General features: G+C 45.7%; 1 protein-coding gene and 1 non-coding gene across 3 annotated transcripts in view; one reads left to right on the forward strand and one right to left on the reverse strand.

The window, feature by feature from the left end:
* Nploc4 (NPL4 homolog, ubiquitin recognition factor) overlaps positions 1-22,396 on the reverse strand; it is a 45,707-nt gene that overhangs the window by 22,575 nt on the left and 736 nt on the right. The window contains exons 2-11 of one of the 2 annotated variants that reach the window (XM_026410717.2): positions 19,629-19,709; positions 16,577-16,689; positions 12,105-12,281; positions 10,190-10,238; positions 8,860-8,954; positions 6,581-6,704; positions 5,648-5,827; positions 3,985-4,071; positions 1,333-1,404; positions 832-958 (exon numbers count right to left, since the gene is read on the reverse strand). In XM_026410717.2, the coding sequence (XP_026266502.1) occupies positions 832-958; positions 1,333-1,404; positions 3,985-4,071; positions 5,648-5,827; positions 6,581-6,704; positions 8,860-8,954; positions 10,190-10,238; positions 12,105-12,281; positions 16,577-16,689; positions 19,629-19,709 (1,105 nt within the window). Of the gene's footprint in view, positions 1-831; positions 959-1,332; positions 1,405-3,984; positions 4,072-5,647; positions 5,828-6,580; positions 6,705-8,859; positions 8,955-10,189; positions 10,239-12,104; positions 12,282-16,576; positions 16,690-19,628; positions 19,710-22,396 lie in introns of those variants that run through there. The other variant, XM_026410718.2, reaches the window with a different exon arrangement.
* Positions 14,712-14,783, forward strand: Trnat-ggu (transfer RNA threonine (anticodon GGU)). Its single transcript has one exon. It is a non-coding gene; the product is annotated as a tRNA-Thr (tRNA).

Raw genomic sequence — 22,396 nt, forward strand, 5'->3', positions numbered from 1 at the left:
GCCAGTGTTGCTTACTCCTTGTTCACTTTTTTAAAAAAGGACCCTAAATCAAGGACTTGCAGCTTGCTAACATATAGCAAAGCTTAAAAATTCTGTCAGTAATAAGCTGAGGTTCAGGTCAGCCATGAAGCACTTGCCTACCATGTGCAAAACTCAGGGCTCCACCCAGTGATGCGAAACGACAAAATTCTGACAGCGCGCAATCTTCCTACCAAAGGTCCACGGCAATGGAAACCGGACTAGTTCCTTCCCTACATGTCATACAGGCTGGGTGTCTGACATGGGGGTGCTTCTATAGAACCAGGAAAAGGGTAGTTACTAAAAAAAACTGGATTATCACACCTCTTTGAGGGCAGAGAGCAGGTCTTCACAGGATCAACAGTAGGCTTAACTCAGACCAAAAGCAAGGCACAGTAGTGCACGCCAGTAACACCAGTGACTCACAAGGCTGGGCCTGGAAACTGTGAGACCCTATCTTGAAATGAAATAAAAGAGTCTGGTGATATAGCACAGTGGCAGAGCACTTGCCTAGCACATGCAAGGTCTGGGGTCACCCCCAGCATTGCAAAAACAAACAAAAGTAAACCTGGACTTGTAAGGAGAGCACTGGACAGGAGGAAAGCTGTGCTGAGGTTCCAGGGCTTTGTCAGTTCTGCAGATGCTGCTGCTAGTTCGGAATTGTTACCATGAAACAACAGGAGGAATCTATGCCCCTCAGGTCTATTCAGAACCCTGTGACAACTAAGTTAGGGATAAAAAGCAGCTGGAGAGAAGGTCAAAATGCATTACCAGGGCAGTAGCACTGACAACATTACTCTGTCCCATTCACACCTGTGGCCACTGCAGTCACAAACTTGGACCCGAAGTGCCCATCAGGAGACAGCCGGCAGGCGTTGGGGTGTTTATTCTGGAAGTCTCCTGCAGTGATGCACTCTTCTGAGCTCAGGAAGTAAGTGTCCTAAAATGAGAGGAGCAGCATGCCAGACCTTACAGCATCACGTCAAAAGGGACCGTCTCTTCTTTAGAGAATAACAGATGCCAAAAACTAAGCATCTCCAAAACCACAACAACACACCCCCAGGATTTCTGGCCACTGTGGCTCCTTCAAAACTACCAGAAAAGCCTGAAGCACTAGGACCACCCAGAGAGGTCTGCACAGGGAGTGGGTTTGGCTCTACAGGCAGAGCCCACAGACCTGGCCTTGACTTATCAAGGTTATCTTGAAAACTGCTTGACTTAGAAGCTCACAGGCGCTGTTCAGAGACCCCGAAATGTGAGTCAGCACTGCCTGTACAGGGCGCTTTAGGCTAGCCAACATCCCAGTCTCCTCACCTTATTCCGACTGTATCTGACTGTACCCTTTCGGGTATCTTCTGAGACGAGGTCTGTGAATATCCAGCCAACCTTAACAAAACAGCAAAGTGTCTTAGAAGGTCTACATCACAGACAAAGAAGACTCCTGGCCCCGCCCAACAAACACAAGAGGTCTCCGGTCAGGAGCCTTACTTCCCCCACCCGGGGCCAACTCTGTGAAGGGCTCCCCAACCAAGCTACCAAGGCCACACTACAGCTTCCACAACCCACTCAGCAGAAACTGTTGGGGCAAATGAAGACTTCAATTCTTTATGTGTTAAAAAGGTTCTGCTGGGGGACTAGGGTTGGGGCTCAGTGGTAGAACACTTGCCCAGCACATGTGAGGCACTGGGTTCAATCCTCAGCACCACATGAAAATAAATAAACAAAATAAAGGTTCATTAACAATTACAACTAAAAAAATATTAAAAAAAAAAAAAAAGGTTCTGCTGGGCTGAGGGGCATAACTCAGTGGTGCAGTGAGCACATGCCCTGAATTTGATCCCCAGCACCACAAAAAAAAAAAAGAAAAAAGAAAAAAGGGCTGGGTGGGGTGGAGGATTATGCTCAGCACCAACTGTGCCCAGCACTGTGCAAGAACCCAGTGTGAAGGAGACTAACAGGGTGGGGTAAAACAGTTCATGCTCCAAAGCAGACAGACAAGGAGAAGCACTGTGCAGCTTCTGGGGCTAGACTCCTCTGTAAGGGGAAAAGGACAAGGACACTCTGTAAAGAACTAGAGGGCAGGGGCTGGGGATGTGCCTCATGTGGTAGCGCGCTCGCCTGGCATGCATGCGGCCTGGGTTCGATCCTCAGTACCACATACAAACAAAGATGCTGTGTTCGCCGAAAACTAAAAAATAAACATTAAAAAAATTCTCTCTCTCTCTCTCTCTCTCTCTCTCTAAAAAAACAAAGAACTAGAGGGCACCACAAAGGGGACTGCACTCCTGTGCCCAAGATCCAGGACAGGCCCAGCATCTGAAAATCGGCCACTAGGGACCCCAAAAGGTCAGTCCCAGAGTTTGGGCAGGGTACAGTTTCCACATGTCCTACAGCAATAGCACCTGCCTTTTCTGTTCTAGGCCCACCTTGGCCTCCTGAGTCGCAAGCCTAAGAGAGGCTGTCTGAGCAGTGCCAGAGGCCAGGCACAGTATCTGCCTCTACCCTTGGGGCAAGTGAGAGGTGCCTGCCACCTTCCCCAGCATGGCCACTGGGTGCACCAGGGACTGTCACCATCATCAGAATGCCCCCAAACACCCCGAGGAATAACAATGAAAAGTTCAGTTATGTCTTCATTGCTTTTGCTCCAAAGCAAAAAAAAGCAATGGAGATGTAGAGGGTGACCAGGCAGTACATAAAGCAGCTGAAATCACGCTGGAGTTAGTAAGAGCAAGTGTGTTTTGAGAAACACACTTAACTTTTGACATTTCCCCTTTTTAATTATTTATTTTTTAGTTACAGGTGGACACAATATCTTTATTTTTCTATTTTTATGTGATGCTGGGGATTGAACTCAGTGCCTCACACATGGTAGGTGACCGCTCTATTTCTGAGCCACAACCTTAGCCCCTGACATTTTCTCTTATCATGATGTTATGAACAACGGATTATGACAAACACAGGTCAACTCACTGGGCCAGTTTCTCTTCTGAATAAAAGAAATTTCCAGAATTTGAACCAGACCCTAACACTACATTAAGAAACTGTCTCCTGGGCTGGGGTTGTGGCTCAGTGGTACAGCGTGTGCATAGCACATGCAGGGCCCTGGGTTCGATCCTCAGAACCACATAAAAATAAATAAAATTAAGGTATTGCGTCCAAATACAACTAAAAAATAAATACTAAAAAAAAAGAAAGAAAGAAAAAGAAAAGAAACTGTCTCCCATTGGAAGCTGTAGGACCTAAGTGCCCTGTGACCTTGTAATTTTCCTAGGCTTTAAAATACATTTCCAGACTTCCCACGTATCTGTAGAACGATAAAATAATCCAGATTATTTCTCACTGTCCAAACTGACTAGGGATAAAGCATAACCCTGACATGGCTACTAAGGCTGAACTTCCAAGATGACCTCAAATGCACTGCCCAGTGTGTCTGCAAACCCCACTTTCCTGGGAACTTTATCAGGAGTGTAAGCCAAACCAAATCAACAGACTCTGGAAGAAAAGTCCCCTCCTGCCCTCTAATTGTCCTGGAAAATAAGTAGACTCCAGAATCAGGTGCCGGAATCACAGGCAGGAAGTCTGCTAATGGATAAGAAGTGCAAGGACAAGGACAGCCACACCAAGAGGGGCAGGCACCCCTCAGAGGCATACGCAGTACAGCTATGCAGCTCCCAAGCAGTGGCCCCCAGGCAGTGTGGCTGACAGAGCCGAAGATGGCTTCTGTGCTGCGGTCACACTTTTAGGCACAAGGGAATGTCCCTACTTCACTCTAAGTGAGATGATCACAAAAGCTATCAGCATCCAAGGAACACAAGCAAGCTTCCAAATGGGTCAAGCCTACACCTGACCTTGTACAGGTGATGACAGTGCATCCCAGATCTGGCCCGGCCACCCCACCCACCTAGATTCCCCAGCAGAGGGCATAGGCTCCCCCAAAGGCCACCTGGTTGACAGAAGGTCCTATACCTTCCTTAGGCCCAGTTTGGCAGCGATCTCATCAACCACCTCAGCTTTCGGGTCCTCAAGGAGCTCCAGGCTGTTCTGTGTGCCAATCTATTGGGAATCACAAGGAGAAGATGGAGTCAGAGGACAGGCTGAAAGAGCAGCACCCCCATTTGTGTCCACCTTTGAGGTCACAGGCATGCTTGTCTCCTCCCTGGAGATGTATAGCACTGAAGAACAAAGCCCATTCCCCTTCTGTCCTGAGGCTGTGATGTGCTGAAACCTGGTGTGGCCTGAATGCTGGGAGTGCCACCAAGTCCTGAATCAGGTGTGTTCAGGATACAGGAAAACTGTCCTTGCTGTCTGAGAGATCCCTTCACTGGAGAATAAAGTTATTGTCCCATAAGCAGCTCTGCCCGAGATGGGTTCTGCTGACAGACAAGACTGCAGCTGTAAGATGCATTCACCCCTGGATCAGCACAGGGACACGCAAGCATGCCGGGGATGACCCCAAGTCAAAGGGTCAGTCTGGACCACAGCACAGCAGACACGCACCACAGGAAATACACTCTCTGCAGTTCCAGGTCCCATCTACAGACCTTGAAACATGCATCCCAGCAATGACTGCCAGGCATCTGCCCTGGGTTAGGAGGCTCAGAAGGTAGGCTGACAAGGAGTGAGGTGAAAACAGCAGGCAGCAGACGGGGCACACAGAGAAACCAAGGGGCACAGCACAAGCCTGCATACCTGTGCACCTGCTTACATGAAAAAGTCAAATTCAGCCGGGTGTAGGGTACATATGTCTATAGTCACAGACTCAGGAGGTTGAGGCAGGACAATGGTAAGATGGACAATGGCAAGTTGCCTGAACAACCTAGCGAGGCTCTGTCTAAGAAGAAAATAGGTTAGAGATGCAGCTCAGTGGTAGAGCACCTCTGGGTTCAACGCCCAGTAAAACGGGAAAAAAAAAAAAAAGGTCAAACTTTAGAAGTCAGACCAAAAGGAGGCAGAGAACCAGGTAAAGGGGAATATACCATTTTGTAAAGCTGACTTTGTAACTGTGCAAATGGTTTTGTTTTATTTCCAACTTTTGTTGTTTGTTTTTTAACTTTTTTTTTTTTTTTTTAGTTACAGGTGGGCACGATACCTTTATTTTATTTTTATGTGGTGTTGAGGATTGAACCCAGTGCCTCATGCATGCTAGGCAAGCGCTCTGCCACTGAGCCCCAACCTCCCAGCCCTGCAAATTTTGTTTAATAAAATCTCAAACCCTTTGTAGCCCTATCTTGGTGGTAAGTTTTCAGTTATTTTGGTCACTCTGAAACTGGCCTATCACTCACAGGATGGCCACCTGAATAGGGGTGAAACAGAACAAGATAGAAGAGCTACAGCAACTGCACACCTGCAACGCGTTGCGGGTCAAGCCTGTGATTGCTTCCACCTGCTTCAGTTGCTACCGACTCACTGCATCAGAGAGCACCCATGGCCAAAGAAACACAAGGTACCTGGGGTGTAGTCTTTCTCTCCAGTAACTCAGAAAGTGAAGCAAGCATGCGTGCATGTGAAGAGGCAGGGCGTACCAGTAACAAGGCACATGGGGAAAGTCGCCACCTCTGCAAAGTGTCATCCGCACAGCACTCAGACATAAGCCCATGGCCCTCAGGGACTGAGACCCTGCACACTGTACCTGAGGAGGTTCATAAATTGCAGCCACCTCAGCCCTGATGCCCAGGGGAATATCCTTGTGCTCCGTGTACCGTCCATACAAGTACCCGAAGTGCTGGTTCCCGGTCTTCCTCCAGAAGTCAAGAAAGCGGTCAGCAACGGTATGATTCTCAAACATGATATTGTCCACATGCCTGTATTTCTGTAGAGTTAACAAGGGGCGAAATTAAAACAGTCCACCAAAACCTGCTTTACTAAATCAAACCACCCCAAAATATTTTTTAACCTAGTTCTTTAAAAGATAAACCAACAAAAAACAAAACCCAAGTTTTAAGAACCTGATCTGCCCAGGGTAAGGGTAGGGGGCACACTACCAGTCAATAAATTTAAATTAATCTCACTGAGATTTCACCTAAAAAAGGAGGTTTTAACAATCTCTAGGACAAAAAGTAAAAAATGGTTTTGGAGAGGAGGAAAGGAGGTTGGTTTCCAGAGTTAGGAGACATGGCCCTCTGTGAGGGGCTAGATGTGGGCAGAAGTGGTAGGGACAGATGCACGGGCCACTCTCAGGACACTGTGCTGAGCTACATGGCCAATACGGCACTCCTGAGCCAAGTTCGCCTCAGAACCTGCAAAGGTTCCCTATGCGGTCTCAGGAAGCTCCCTCACCAGCCCCCACACCTCCACAGAACAGGTTCTTAAGAGGCAAAGTCACTAAGCATTTAACAAAATTTCCAAAACATTCCACGACTACGGGAGCCCACAAAACAGAATGAAGCTCCTGCACCAAGGCCACAAGCTAGAAGTTCTACAGATGACATCCTCAGCTCAGGACCCCCACGAGAAGGCTGACGGACAAGTCAGCAATGCCTGAGGATCTGCCAATGGAAGACCCTCTCCCAGGGGACGTCCACATCACAGCCACGAAAATCAAGCTCGGGACAAGCCATCTCACCTGTCTGTTCAGTGTGATGGCACTGGGCTGGCACTTGGTACAGATGCCGTTGGGCCATGGGAGGTGTCCCTCACACCCGGACTTGATCTTGCAGCTGATGTTCTCCAGGGCAACAAACTTCCCCCTGAGGGACAGCAACTGAGTTAAACTGATGGTGGTGACAGCTGGCAGAGACAGGAAGGGCATGGGAGCCAGCTTCCTCACACCTGCTGAACAGCACTCCCCGGGGCCAAGCATGCAGGAGAACAAGCCGTCACCACTCCAGTGCAAGTTGCCTAAGCCCAGCTTGTCCTGCACTGGGACACAAAGCTCTCTTCCTGTAGACAAGCTACCCCAACACCCATGAGGTTTTCAATAATGGCCAAGCGGCTGTCGATCTAACCTGTGCCAATCAGGGCAGCTCCATCAGCTTAGCAGCAGCCGGGACATGACCAACCCAGTATTTTATACAGCTGCAAAAACTTCTGACTCAGGAAAAACACGATTAGAGTACAGCACAGTGATCCCTTCACTCTGCTATTAGTTGGAAAGGGAAAAAAAAAAAAACTACTTTTGGGAGTATGTCAGTGAGAAGTCCTAGACCCTGCGCTGAACCCGGGGTGAATCTGTGTGAGTCAGGACTGTCTTCCCATTCACAAATGATCTAAAATTTCTTTCTTCCCCCCAGCTTTACCGGGATATAACTGACAAAAAAGTTATACGTGTATTTAAAGTGTACAGTGTGATACTTTCTTTTTTACAAAAACTACGTCTGGTGTTCTTTTTTGTGTATGTGGTACTGGTGACTGAACCCAGGGGTGGGGCACTCTGTCACTGAGCTACATCCACAGATTTTTTTTTTAGTTGTCAACAGACCTTTTTATTTTTTAATTTATTTATATGCGGTGCTAAGAATCATGCTAGGCAGGCGCTCTACCACTGAGTCGCAACCCCAGCCCCAGATCTTTTTTTTTTTTTTTTTTTAATATTTATTTTCCAGTTCTCGGCGGACACAACATCTTTGTTGGTATGTGGTGCTGAGGATCGAACCCGGGCCGCACGCATGCGAGGCGAGCGCGCTACCGCTTGAGCCACATCCCCAGCCCCCCCAGATCTTTTTTTTTATGTTTTATTTTGAGATAGGGTTTCCCTAAGTTTCATAGGCTGACCTCCTGCCTCAGCCTCCTGAGTGGCTGGGATTACAGGTGTGTGCCACCACACCCAACTGGCATTCACAATTTCTGAAATACATCCACCTTGCGGAATTGCTAGGTAATATATGCACTGCCAGGTTATGTATCACTCTCCTATCACAAGCCAAGAGCACACCTGATGTCTCAGCAGCTAAGCAGCCCTATAGGCGTGCCCAAGGAGGCTGCGTTCCTTGACCCAAACTGACAAAGGCTGAGCAGCTCCACTCATCTCGGTAAATCTCCACCCAAACCCTAGTAGAGGAAGCCCAATAGCTTTCCCACTGACAGGCAAAGTGTATTTGTGGTGGATTTTATTGCCTGGCCTAACACTTTTTAACAAGTCATTTTAGGATGTCAGCAGGTTTTCAGAAAAAAGCTACTATCAGGCAAATGGAATATTCTTCACAAAATGTTGCTGACTTGGGCTCAGCCACCACAACCTGTTATCACACTGACAGGAATGACGAGGCCATCCTTGTGGTCCACTGCACCCTGCTGTGGTTCAGAAGTGTACAGAGGGAGCTGCACAAATGAGCACCAATGTAGGCTAGAAGAAATCAAAATGCTCTCAGTTCACCCCTTTCTGGCCACTGCTGCTGCCCACCTGTCCGCCGGGCCAAGCCAGTGGACCACAACTCCTACACCAGAATACAGCCCTCAGACAACCTTGATGCATCAGTCCCTGCTGCAGCTCTGAAAACGAAGCTGAGAGACAGGACATGAGGAAAAGGCTGACAGGCCGAAGTGGGTGAGCCGAGACTACCACAGCATGGCCATCTCTCTGAAAAGCAGTCAGTGACTCAGACCCACAGGCACAACAGGCCACCCCCACCACTCACCCGAACCCACAGGTTGCTGTGCATATGGCAAGATCGGTGGCAGGATCCACCACCAGCCATGTGTCTGCCCCACGCTCTGAGAACCGTGGACATGTAGAAGGGGGTCAGACTCTTCATGCCCACTTCTACAATCAACAAAATTCAACAGTCCCATGGTTTGTGCCCTGCCCTGATCTTCGCTTTCTCATCCCCAGACCCAGTGGCTATATGCAACAACTTGGACAGACACAGAAAAGAACATTATGCTGGGGCCAGGCTGGCTACTTACTTGTCGGCTCCTCCTGTCAGCTTCCGGATGTAGGCGTGGAAGGACATGTGCTTCACTGGGGGCTCCAGGTGGTTCAGGTAGTCCTCGTCAAACGGCTGCCAGAACACATGAGAAGCAACCAGTCACACACCAGCCAGGGCAGGGGCGGCAAGGGCTCACTGCACATGGAGGCAGAAGCGGGAGCAAGGCTTCTGCAGTCAGGGTCCACACTGGGCAGGGAGTGGGTCAGGAGCTGGGTCCTCACTTGTTCTAGGTAAGAACCAAGCTTCTCTATGTGCTAGTTATCTTTTCAATATTAAAAGGAACTTCTAGGGGTGGGGATATGGCCTAAATGTAGAGCACTTGCCTAACGTGCACAAGGCCCCAGGTTTAATCTCCAATACCACAAAAGTTAAAATTAGAATGAACCTTCGTTGACTCACTAAATACACCAGGCATGGTGGTGCCGGTCTGTACTCCCAGCAACTCAGGAGGCTGAGGTAGGAGAATCACAAGTTCAAAGCCAGCCTGGGCAACTCAGAGAGACCCTGATTTTAAAAATAACGGGGCTGGTATTGTAACCCAGTGGTACAGTGCAATTTTTCTTTTTTCTTTTTTTTAAACTTTGTTTTGGTTGTAGATGGACACAATACCTTTATTTATTTTTATGTGGAGCTGAGGATGGAACCCAATGCCTTACACGTGCAAGGTGTGTGCTCTACCACTGAACCACAACCCCAGCCCACAGTGTAATTAAAAAAAAAAAAAAAAATAGAACACAAAATTCTTTTAAACCAGATAAATTTTAGGAAAATTTTGCAAAATGAAAAGCCACAAGGGGGCTGGGGATATAATGCAGTAGTATAATACCGAAGCCCTGGGTTTGATTCTCTCCACTGCCAAAGGACCCAGAAGATAGCCATGAGATGGAGCCAGAGGAACTTCAGGCTGGCCTTGCTGCTCTGAGTGCAGTGCAGGACATCACCAGTCAGCATTATTATGATAACTCTCCATCTCACCAGGACGCAACAGGGAGATGTGAGACTCAGGGCATGGTAAATCAAAACCATGACAGGCACAAACCGACAGCCAGCTCTGTGTCAGATTTTAAAAGGATTGTCCAGGAGCTCCTGTACCTGCTGCCCTTTCATCACAGCAACACATAAGCGCTAGCCATTCATAATCCCCACTGAAGGTCACTCCCATAAATATAGGTTCAGCCTCTTTTGTGCTGCCTGCTCAAGTGGGCACAGCAGGCCCAGGACAGTAACAGATATGTCTTTGAACCACAACACTGGAGAGCAAGAACTGCTTGGACAGCACTGCTGTCACTGGTCAGCTGGCAACTCACCTCCAGTGGGACGCAGTGCACACATTTCCCCAGGGGGCCATGGCGGCACCTGAGGAGAGCAGAGGCAGAGAAAGGCACAGCAGTGTGCGGGTTACTTCCTCCCACATGCTTTACATCCAAAATGTATACCACACTTCAATAAAATGCTGCCCCACCCAGGAGGGATTACTTTAAGTAATTCCTAAATTCATGTTTTAATTCTAAAACATGAATTCTTGTAATAGTTTACTATGTGTTTTTATGTGCTATTAGGAAAAAAACAACCAGCAGAACAAATCTGTAATTTCATGGAATCTAACCACTTAAAACAGCACTAACCAAAAATGAAAGTAATGCTTGGCATGTAGAAAGCCCAGGATTCAATCCCTAGGACACAAGCAAGTACACATGCACTTGCATACACACACATACACACAAAAGGATTTAAAGTCGACTTAAGTCAATAAAAATGTTAATAAGAAGAAAACTAGTACTACACAAATATGGCAAAAACCCCCAAAGTGGTGCATTAACCAAAGTTGGTAAAATACCCACCTCATGCACATTCGGAAACACAAAGGATGTATGGTCCCAGGGTTCTGGACACTTACAGTCAAAGAGACCTCAGAAGCTCAACACATGTAATACAACGCAAAGATGTGCTTGTTTAGGAGGCTGTGGTGAGGCGGCTGGGAAAGCCAAACTGCCCCATGGGGGCAAAGCCAATTCCACTAAAGGGGTCAGGATTCTTCAATGCAAATGAGCTCTGCATCTCAGAATGGAGAAGGCTTCAGTGTCTCCCAACAGCATATTTTTTTTTAGTTAGTTATACGTGACAGAGGAATGCACTTACATATTTTGATATATCATACGTAGATGAGATATAACTTCTCATTTTTCTGACTATACATACTGTAGAATCACATTGGTCATACAGTCACATACATACATAAAGTAATAATGCCCGTTTCATTCTACTCCCAAAGCACATTCTTACTGACGACAGGTCAGAATTAACACACTGCATGCACATATGCTAAAAGATCTTAAACAAAGCCATGAGGGCCCAGATCCTGAGGGAGTGAGCACTGGACCCTGGGAGGAACCGAAAGGGGTGTACTGCCCAGGCTATGGGCATCAGTAGCTCCAGGCCAACTGCAACTGAGCAACATTGGTGACTCTCTCACATAAGACACAAAAGCAGGCTGGGTTGTGGCTCAGTGCTAGAGCACTCGCCTCGCATGTGTGAGGCACTGGTTTCAATCCTCAGCACCACATACAAACAAAGATGTTGTATCCACCGAAAACTAAAAAAAACTAAATAAATAAAACTCTCTCTCTCTTAAAAAACTAAATAAATAAAATAAAGGTATTGTGTCCCTACACAACTAAAAAAAAAACAAAAACACAAAAGCTGCTAATGCAGCACCTGGAACCTCAACATCTATTTCAGTATCAGCACCCCATCACATTTACAGGGTGACACATTAAAGAGTTCACTGAAGGGCTGGGGCAGGGACTCAGCGGTAGAGTGCTTACCTGACGCAGGTGAGGTGCTGGGTTCAATCCTCAGCACCTCATAAAAAATAAATAAAGGTATTGTGTCCATGTACCAAAAAAAAAAAAAAAAAAAATTAAAAAAAGAAAAAAAGCGAGGCACTAAGCAAATCTAAGTAAAATACAAAATAGGGCTGGGGATATGGCTCAGTGGTCAAGTGCCCCCGAGTTCAATCCCCCCCCAAAAAATTTACATGGAACATATTCTGAAGTTTCAACTGATGAAAAGCTAAAAAGATAATATGAAGTAAACTTTAATCTGAAAATACATGGTCAAACTCAAAACCTCCTACCAGACACACACACACAGGACATGTTATCAGCAGCGTTTCCTTTAATGACCCAGTAGACCATGGTGGGGGCTCCACAGAGCACTTACAGCTGTGGGTCCCGGCTTCTGTAAATCTTCCCATCCTGCTTGCTGAGGTACTGATCAATCTCATCCTCCACCACGTTGGGGGCTCCAAAGCCTTTTAACCTTAGTGAGGTTGACGTCTCCATTTCAGATGAGGGTCCAGCAAGGCTCGAGGGAAACAGGAACAACAAATCGCCATGTCTGTTCAAAAAAACAAAAAGTGGAAGCCATCCTGTACACCACCTGGGCTGTGCACATCAACCTGGATGTGCAAACTCTGACATCTTCAAAAGGCAACTGTCACTGTCCTGAACTCCTACATCACAAAGTTTCCAAAAGTAAGAGACCATAATTCTTTTTTTTTTGGTACTGGAGATTGAACTCAGGGACACTCAACCACATCCCCAGCCCTTTTTATATTTTATTTAGAGACAGGGTCTTGCTAAGTTGCTTAAAAACCTCATACAATTACTCAAGCTGGCTTTGAACTCACAATCCTCCTACCTCAGCCTCCCAAGCTGCTGGGATTACAGACATGCACCACCACACCCAGCCAAATTCTCTACATGCTTCAGCAGTAGGACCGCTGTAATATAATTTCACTTACCACTTTATTTTAGAAGCAGTGACATATGCCCATCTTGTGTGTGACTTTACACACAAGAATGGAGTCAACACTGTGGTCACCCAGGCCTTAGGCAGCTCCTCATATTTGTTCCATGCAGCCCCACCTCCCTTTTCACCCTCAGCCCTCTGTTAGGGCCCCGCACACCATGTGCCAGCTCAACATGCACGCAGAACCGGAGGCAAGGTCACTGCTCTTCAAGAGGGCACCACATTCACATCATACTTTTTTCACCCAACACCCCTCATAAAAGGTGCTCCTATCCGATCGTGACTTCAGATGACTTCTTAACACTCCCTATGAGGGACACTTCTGCCGCCCACAGATGTCCACACACAGATGCCATGTGCCTCCCCTCCCACAGGGGTGGCTCCCAGAAGCAGCTATTTCAAGTCTGCTTCCAAGGCTGCTGCTATAAGCCTCATTTTCTATAAAAATGGCTGGTATGCTGTCACTCTGTGTGTAATGGTCAGACACACACGGTCATCTGAGGAAGCTGAGTAGAGACCAGTGAGCATTTCAACTCACAGGCTGTTCACAGTAGCTCTGCGGGTCACGTGGACCAAGGTGCCGCACAGCAGTGAAACAGGGCCAGCCCTGAAGAGAGGCTGCATGAACCACCTAGCAGACACTTGGCTGTCCAGGAGGACAGGAGAGACGACTGACAGGATGGCCCACCACACACTGAGGAGCAACCTGAAGGGAGATCAGTGGCCAGGAGAGCTAACCCGAGGTTTGTGCACTGCAAAACACAAGGGAGCCGCTCTGGCCTCGGCCTTGCTCTATAGCTCAAGGGTGACAAAACTACCAACTTGTAATCAGAGGTTTCTGTTTCTAACAGCGCATTAAGAAGTCCTAAACAGCCTCCAGCTACAAAGTCCTGGCCCAGACTTGAGGTAAATTTTAACAAATATACCCTAAAAACAAAGTGAGCTCTAAAGAAAGTAAAGGAAATCCCCAGGGGTCCAAAATCCAGCAGTACAGCTAACAAAACCAGGAGATACAATTCAGAGCTGCCACAGGGCCAAGGCTGTGATCAAGAACTCAGGGTTTTGGACCTACAGTCATTCAATGAACAACAAGAGACAGGCCATGAGCCTCCCTGTCCCAGGTGGGCTGCTGAGCCTGAAACTTCCATGTGAAATCAGAAGGACATCTGAACAACTGGGGAAAGCCACAGGCTCAAAACACAAAGAGAAATCTTGCCTGCCTCCCTCCACACAGTATGGAAAAAGCCACCTCCAAGGGTCCCAGGGGTAGTGGGCCATGCGTCCTGGAAGAAACCTAGGCCAAAACCCAATGGTAAGAGTTGTGAGGAGTCCTGGCTCCACAGCTCCCCTTGTGCCCACAAAAATAAACAGGAGCCTTCTCTGCAAAAGAGCCATTAAACCCTTAGAATTCCCCAAGTTTGGTCAAACGTAACCTCTAAAACTAAAACCCCATAAACACAAAAGAAACAAGCACTCTGAGCAAGGATGGGCAGAGATGACAGCACAAAGACTGAGAGGTAGGCCAAGGACTCAGTGCTTGAATCGCAACACGCAGAAGCAAAACGCAAAGAGCAAAAGAGAAATTTTCCGGAAGGAGTTGTGGACAGCATGGCCCTGAGCATTCGATACCTACAGACAGAGGGGAAGGAAACCAGACTTTGAAACAGAAGTGAAGACGGCCAGGCACGGGGGACTCCAGCTACAGTCTCAGCGCTCGGGAGGTCGGCAGGAAGATCGTTTCAGCCCAAGAGTTTAGGGCCAGCCTGGGCAACAAGAAGATCCTGGGTTTTTTTGTTTTTAAAAAGGTAAGACCCTGTCTCAAGATAAAAAATAAAAAGAGCTACCCCAGAATAGCTGCAGCACCCTCCATCTTGACCTGCGTGTGATGGTGCCCACCCAAAGAGAGGCTGAGGTAAAAGGATGGAAAGTTTGAGGCCAATTTGAACAAGCCCAAACACATCAACACATGCTGCCCTAGGCTTCAGCACCTAATTAAATAATAAAAAGGGGAGGGGCAGGGATGTAGCTCAGTGGTAAAATGCTTGCCTGGTGCGCAAGAGGCCCTGGGTTCAATCCCCAGCACCATTAAAAAATAATAATAATAATAATAATAATAATAAAAGGGAGGAGGGAGAAACACCAAACAATGAAAGATATGGGAGGTGGACAGTAGCACAGGTAGGACAAAAGTGGCCATGAATTAATTGTCCCTTAAGCTGAGGGAAGGGACTATGGATTCCTCCATGTATTGTGTTTACTTTTACATACGTTTAAAATGTTGCATATTATAACAAGTTGGACTTGGAGCTGGGACTGTAGCTGTCGCAGAGCATTTGCCTAGCATGTGTGAGGCCCTGGACTCAATTTCCAGTCCCTCCCCACCACACACAAAAAGCTGATCTCGTAGAAGTGGACAGTAGAATAATGGTTACCAGACTCTGGGGAAGAGCAGGAGGGAGGGATGGGGAAAGGTTGGTCAAAAAACCAGAAGAAGGTATTTTAAAAGTTCTGATCATAAAGAAATCATCCATATTTGAGAAGCTAGACATACTTACCTTGAATTGAATGATACAATGTATATATACACCAAAACCATACATTTCATAAGTGTGTACAATTTTTTTTTGTCAACTTAAGAATTTTTTTTCAAGTTTTACATTTAAATAGCCAGTTACAGTGGCACATGCCTGTAATCCCAGCAACTCTGGAGACTGAAGCAGGAGGATCTCAAGTTTAAAGCTAGCCTCAGCCACTTACCAACGCCCTGAGCAACACAGCAAGACTCTAAGGGTTGACGGTTGAGGGTATGATTCAGTGGTCAAGTGCCCCTAAGTGAAATCTCCAGTTCAAAAGCAGTTGGAAGGAGCTGAACATGGTGGTGCCCACACCTGTGATTCCACATATGCGGGAGGCTGAGGCAGGAGGATTACAAATTCAAGGAAAGCTTTTCAGCAACTTAGCAAAACCCTGTCTCAAAATAAAATTTAAAAGGCAAGGAATGTACCTTGATGGTAGAGTGCCCCTGGGTTCAATCCCCACTACAGTCCAAAAAAAAAAAAAAAAAAACCAGCAAGAACAAAAAATATACGCCAGCTAGAAAGGAACTCCGGTTAGAATCACAGTGCACTCTGAGCACCAGAAACAGAGCCAGAAGACAGTGGAGAAAGATCTACAGAGCCTCAAGAAAGTCAAGACCACCATTAGAAACACGGATGAGGGGACTGGGGCTGTGGCTCAGTGGCAGAGTGCTCTGCTAGCACATGTGAGGCACTGGATTCGATCCTCAGCACCACATTAAATAAATAAATAAATAGATAGATAGATAGATGGATGGATAGTTAAATAAATAAAGGTATTGTGTCCATCTATAACTAAAAGAACGTTAGAAAGAAAGAAATCAATCAATCAATCAATCAATCATGGATGAGGTCCTCCATCCCAGCAAGCAGGCTGGTGAGGTGTAACTGCCACACACAGCTGCCTCCAAGGTCCTTCCCTCTGGACAGGCAGCTGAGTGTGGACAGGAATCCAAGACTATAACCCTCTCCTTGGTGACACACAACCAGAGCCCAGAGCAGGGGATGATGCCTGTGACTGCAGCTACTTGAGAAGCTGAGGTAAAAGGATGGCAAGTTTGAGGCCAATTTGAACAAGTCAGAGGGACCCTATCTCAAAAAAACCCAAAGCAATAACAAACCCACTCAACAGGCGACCCAGTCTGAATGCTTCACACCTGCAGAGCAACACAACCACCTATAGTGCTAGCAGTTAGCAGGACCATAAGTGAAGTAGTGAGGAGATAGGCAAGATCTGGGCAGCCCCAGGTCGATCAGAGGTGGTGATTCCTCCCGTTCCCTGTGTTCTCCTAGGTGAGCACTTACTTGATTTTTAGCAAGTGGAGGGATTTGCTGGACGATGCCGTTATCTCCCCAGTCTTGTTTCTATTGATGTACACTGAAAAGCCATTGTTTTGGAAGCCAAACTCCTTTGCAACCTACAACAAGCCCCAAAACAACAGAGATTTAGTAAAATGTTTCAATTTCACTATACGCAACCCCATCCATCAAACACCACTGAAGAGTCTGATACAGCGGTGTATACCTGTAATCCCAGCAACCAGGAGGCTGAGGAAGGAAAACTTAAAGTTCAAGCTCAGCCTCAACAATTCAGTAAGCCCTGTCTCAAAAGAAAATATAAAAAGGGCTGGGGGTGTGGCTCAATGGTCAAGCACCCCTGGATTCAATGCCTAATACCAAAAAAAGAGCTTGAAACGAGCAAGAGTCACAGCCATGAGTGAAGAGATTAATTTCTACTTCTGAATCAACTATAAAAACTCAATTCAATTGTGAAACCAAACTACAGAGAGAAAATAAGAATGCAAAATACTGCAAATTCAGTAAGAAATATCCACTAAGCCAGGCATTTTGTGAGATACTGGGAACATTCATCCATTCATTCAACGAATAGGAAACAGTCCTCCTTCCTGGGCTAGAGTTCTGGGTGCTGAGAACACAACACTGAATTTAAAAAGGCAAGGTCCCTCCCTGCCATCAGGGATCTTACCGTCAGATGGGGCAGACTTAGATAAGTGGTGACACAAAGAGAAAAGAACCTTTCTAGAGGTGACATAAAACTACATGATCTGAAGATGTAATTGAAAGAAAACCAAACAGAACTTGAGGCAGCCTCAGGACAGTCACAAATGACCACCAGGAGATGAGTGAGGATAAGGCAGAGAAGTTCAAGAGAAAGTGGTCACCAGGCAAGGTGGCACCCAGGGGGATGTAGCTCAGTGGTAAAACACCTCGGGCTAAATCCCCAACGGCAACAAAAAAGAGAGAAGGAGAATGGCCAAAAACCGAAGTTAAAAAACATCAAACAACAAATCCAGGATGTTCAGAAAACCAAAGTAGGATAAATATAAAGAAAATTTTTGCTGGGTACGTCAAAGACAAACCAGTGAATCCCAGAAACCAGTGGAGACCAGAAAATGATGGAACATCTTCAAATGGGGAAATAAAAGCCTGGTGAATCAGAATTCTCCATCTGGTGAAAACAACCCTCAAACAAGGTAAAATGGAAACAACTTTAGGTCAACAAAACCTCAGAGTGCCACCAGCACGTCCAGATAGACCAGGCTGAGGAGAAACATCAGACAGAAGCAGACCTGGAGAGTACACAGGAAAAGCAAGCAGGATGGGGATTATGAGGATAACTCAGAACTACCACATGGAACTACCCCACTAAACAAAATGATGTGCCTGGTTAAAAAAAGACTCATCACGGAAATTCTGACAAAAAAATGATGCAGGTCAGGAGTGACTCCAGGTAGGAGTTACAAAGGCTTCTCCAAGTCTACAATACGCTAACCCCACCTCCACCCCCACCCCCCAGATGAGAGCTATATTGACCAGGCTGGCCTCAGGCTCCTAGACTCGATTAATCTTCCTGCCTCATGAATGCTGCTGATGCTGGCCTTTTTTTTTTTTTTAATATTTATTTTTTAGTTGTAGTTGGACACAATAACTTTACTTATTTATTTTTATATGGTGCTGAGGATTGAATGTAGAGCCTGCACACACTATGCACACGCTCCACCGCTGAGCCCAAACCCCTGCCCTGTACCTGGCTTTTAAGATGGAATTAGTGATATAAACTTAATTAGGACAGGCATGGTAGCAAGCACCTATAATCCCAGCTACTCTCGAGGCTGAGGCAGGAGGATCTCAAGTTTGAGGCTAGCCTGGGCAATTTAGCAAGACCCTATCTCAAAATAAAAAATAAAAAAGGGCTGGGTAGCTCAGTGGTGGAGCACTTGCTCACCATGCATATGACCCTGGGTTCAATCCCCAGTACCACACATACATTGAATCCAGGACCATGTGTATGCTAGGCAAGCACTCTACCACTGAGCTTGCTCTTTTATAATAAGACCCCATCTCAAAATAAAAAAGACCCGGGTCCCTTTTGGGGTTTTCTTTTTTTGGGGGGAGAGGTTACTGAGGATTGAACTTAGGGGCACTGGATCACTGAGCCACATCCCCAACCCTATTTTATATTTTACTTAGAAACAGGGTCTCACAGAGTTGCTTAGCACCTTGCCATTGCTGAGCTGGCTTTGAACTCATGATCCTCCTGTCTCAATCTCCTGAGCCGCTGGGATTACAGGCATGCGCCACCACACCTGGCAGAGCAGCCCCTTTTTATTTTGAGACAGCGTCGTGATAAATTGCCCAGGGTGGCCTTAAACTTCGGATCCTCCTAGGACTTCGATCCTTGCTGGAATCACACCCAGATGTTTCACATCACTCACTTTCTGTGCTTATACAGAAATGTATATGCCTTTAATTTCCCTGAAACACAGTGGAATCATTCTACAATTTTTTTTTTTTTAGTTGCAGTTGGACACAATATCTTTATTTCACTTATTTATTTTTATGTGGTGCTGAGGATCGAACCCAGAGTCTTGCACGGTGAGGCAAGCGCTTTACCGCTGAGCCACAACCCCAGCCCTGAAGGACAACACAGAATAGAATCATTCTACACATTTTTAACAATTACCCTTTAACAATTCCCCTCCAAATCTTCACTTTCATAAATATTATTCCTGCAAAATAGTTTGGCTTTTGGTCCTACATTTTAAGCAGTGATCAGTTGTGACCAAGTTGTGTATTATAGCAGTGGTATACTACTATAATCCCAGCAAATCAGGAGGCTGAGGCAGGAGGATCATAAGTTTGAGGCCAATCTGAGCAACTTAGCAAGACGCCTTCTTTAAAAAAAAAAAAAAAAAAGATTAAGAGAGGAAATGTGGAAAAGAGAAAACACAGGTGGAAACAGTTGGGGGGTGAACAATGAACAAGACCTTGGACCTTGAAAGGTAAATGCTCAGCCTGAGTGTTCTGGGTGGCAGCTTAAGGTAAATGCTCACACCTTTTTCAAAAATGTCGCAGCTGTTTCTCTCTTCGTTGCTGTGATCCGCTTGACCCCATCTGGAGACTGGACACGGATTATCTGTTATAAATGACACAAGATGGTTAGTGCACAGCCTAGTGAGGCCTGATTTATCACCAAAACTTACATTTGCAGTTTTTCAACATTGGGGTCATTGAAACCGAAAACCAAATCCTGCCATCCCCTCAATACCCAATTCAAATCTTCCTAGGAGGAAGCAGAGGGATGAGGTTCATTAACACAGAGAGCAGTCTAAGAGAAATCCTTAGAGTTTCACCCCCCAAAATACAAGTTCAATATTTAATCTTTATTTATAAAGGTACATCTGAAATCTTCTCTCTCCTCAAACTTAGGAGGCACACACACTTCTTTTTTTTAATATTTCTTTAATTATTGATAGACTTTTTATTTATTTATACATGGTACTGAGAATCAAACCCACTTCCTCACACAAGCCAGGCAAATGCTCTAGTCTGAGCCCTAGCTCCTGTCACACTGTCTTTTTTTTTTTAATAACACCTTTATTTTATTTATTTGTATGTGGTGCTGAGGACCGAACCCAGTGCCTCGCACGTGCCAGGCGAGTGCTCTACCACTGAGCCCCAACCCCAGCCCCAGCCCAGGAGGCACACATACTTCTGCATTGGCACAGAGTGACATGAAAGAGCTGGGTATGATCCCAGCAAGGATCAAAGTCCCAGGAGGAACCCCAAAACTCAAAAGACCCACCACAAATTATGAATGACTGGATTCTTTTTTATTTTTTGGTGGGGGGATATGATACCTTTATTTTAAATATTTATGTGGTGCTGAGGGTCAAACCCAGTGTCTCACACATATGAAGCAAAAGCACTACCACTGAGCCACTCCCCAGCCCTATTTTGTATTTCACTTAGAGACAGGGTCTCACTAAGTTGCTTAGCACCTCGTGGTTGCTGAGGCTGACTTTGAACTTTCGATCCTCCTGCCCCAGCCTCCTAAGCTGCTAGGATTATAGGCATGTGCCACCACACCCAGCAAATAACTGGAATCTCACTTTGTTATATGCATAGACATTAATTAGGCTGACACATATAAGAATCACAGAAAGCCTAATTTATTTAACAAAAAGAGTGAAGTTAAAGAAATTAAGATCTTAAACACCACTGTAAACTTTGGGGGGTTTTTAATATTTACTTTTTAGTTATAGGTGGACACAATATCTTTTATTTTTATGTGGTGCTGAGGATCGAGCCCAGTGCTTCATGCATATTAGGCAAGCGTTTTACTTCTGAGCCACAACCCCAGCCCCAAACTTTAGGTTTTTAAAAACATTTTCATAGCAAGCTGGAAAAGGATAGAAGGACTGCACAGCTACTGGACAAGGGAGGGCATTACTTTCTAGGACTTGATTTTTATGTTATCAAGCCCTTCTGAGGGTACATTATGCTGCCACTGTGCCAGCTCCCATTCTAGTTAGGGAGCATGAACTGGCATGCCCTGCTACAAACAGGGCAGCTCTTGCCAAACCCTGAGGGGTGGGAGAGGAGACATAGGAACATGCCAGAAAACGCAAACCTTGTATTCTTTCCTCTCTCCTCTCAGCAGTCACTGTACTTAAAAAAAAAAAAAAAAAAAAAAAAAAAAACCTGTTGCAGATGAAAAAGTCAAAAAGACATTGTCCAAAAAAAGAGTTCCAACGATACCCTATAAAACATCAGAGTGGATTAAGGTCTATTGGACTTTGTCTATTCCACTGGAACTAATTAATAACAACATAGATTCTACTATACAGAATGACCTTCTCATTTTTTAATAACTTTCATTTGTCTTTGCAGCATTTGGGTTTAACAAAAAACAAGCATAACTTGTACTGAGGAATATACTGGCTTAGACCCTGACAGCTACAAAGCAAAATACAGAGAAGAGACAGACCTGGCCACAGCCTCTTAGTAACTTAGGTTTCCCTATTTGTGAGAAAATTAGGCTGGACTTAGTGGCACATGCATATAGTCCCATTTGCTCAGGAGGCTGAGTATCACCTGAATCCAAGAGTCTGAGACCAGTCTTGGCAACATAGATAGATTTTGTGTCAAAAAAAAGAAAATGAGCCAGGTGTGTTGATGAACACATATAAGCTCAGTGACTCAGGAGATCAAGGCAGCAAGATCATAAGTTTGAGGCCAGCCTGGGCAACATAACAAGACCCTGTCTCAAACTAATATAAAAAGTGCAGGGGCTGTAGTTCAGTGGTAAAGCGCCACTGGGTTCAATCCCCAGTATCATAAAAAAATTTCAAAAAAAGATAAAAAATCAGCCCAAAATTCTTCATAAAACTCATTATCCCCACAGGGATTTTCAAGAGACTTCCCTTTGAATTAAAAAAAAAAAAAAAAGTTTTTAAACTTCTAAACTCAATGTCAGAAGAAAGGTCAACTTTAATCCCTCACAACCTGAAAGACTCTATTACAGACACACAAAGCTATCTGTGGGAGCCCAGCCTACATTCACTAGTGGAAAATGGTCTTGCCTGTACAAGGTTGCTTTGACTCAGTAAAAAAATTTTTATTAAACTAAATAGAAAGTTTGAAAGTAGATCTGACTGTTAACCCTAACCTATTTCTAGGCAAGTCACCAATGACAGTAAAACTTTATTTTTAAAAGGAGTGTTTCTGAGGTTTCTCTTGGAACACGAATTCATGCACCATCTGCAAGCAGGGAAACACCGAGGGGACAGGGAGCCCTAAAGCGAGCCGTAAGGACGGAGA

Source organism: Urocitellus parryii, chromosome 7, assembly GCF_045843805.1.
Source record: "Urocitellus parryii isolate mUroPar1 chromosome 7, mUroPar1.hap1, whole genome shotgun sequence".
NCBI classification, from domain to species: domain Eukaryota; kingdom Metazoa; phylum Chordata; class Mammalia; order Rodentia; family Sciuridae; genus Urocitellus; species Urocitellus parryii.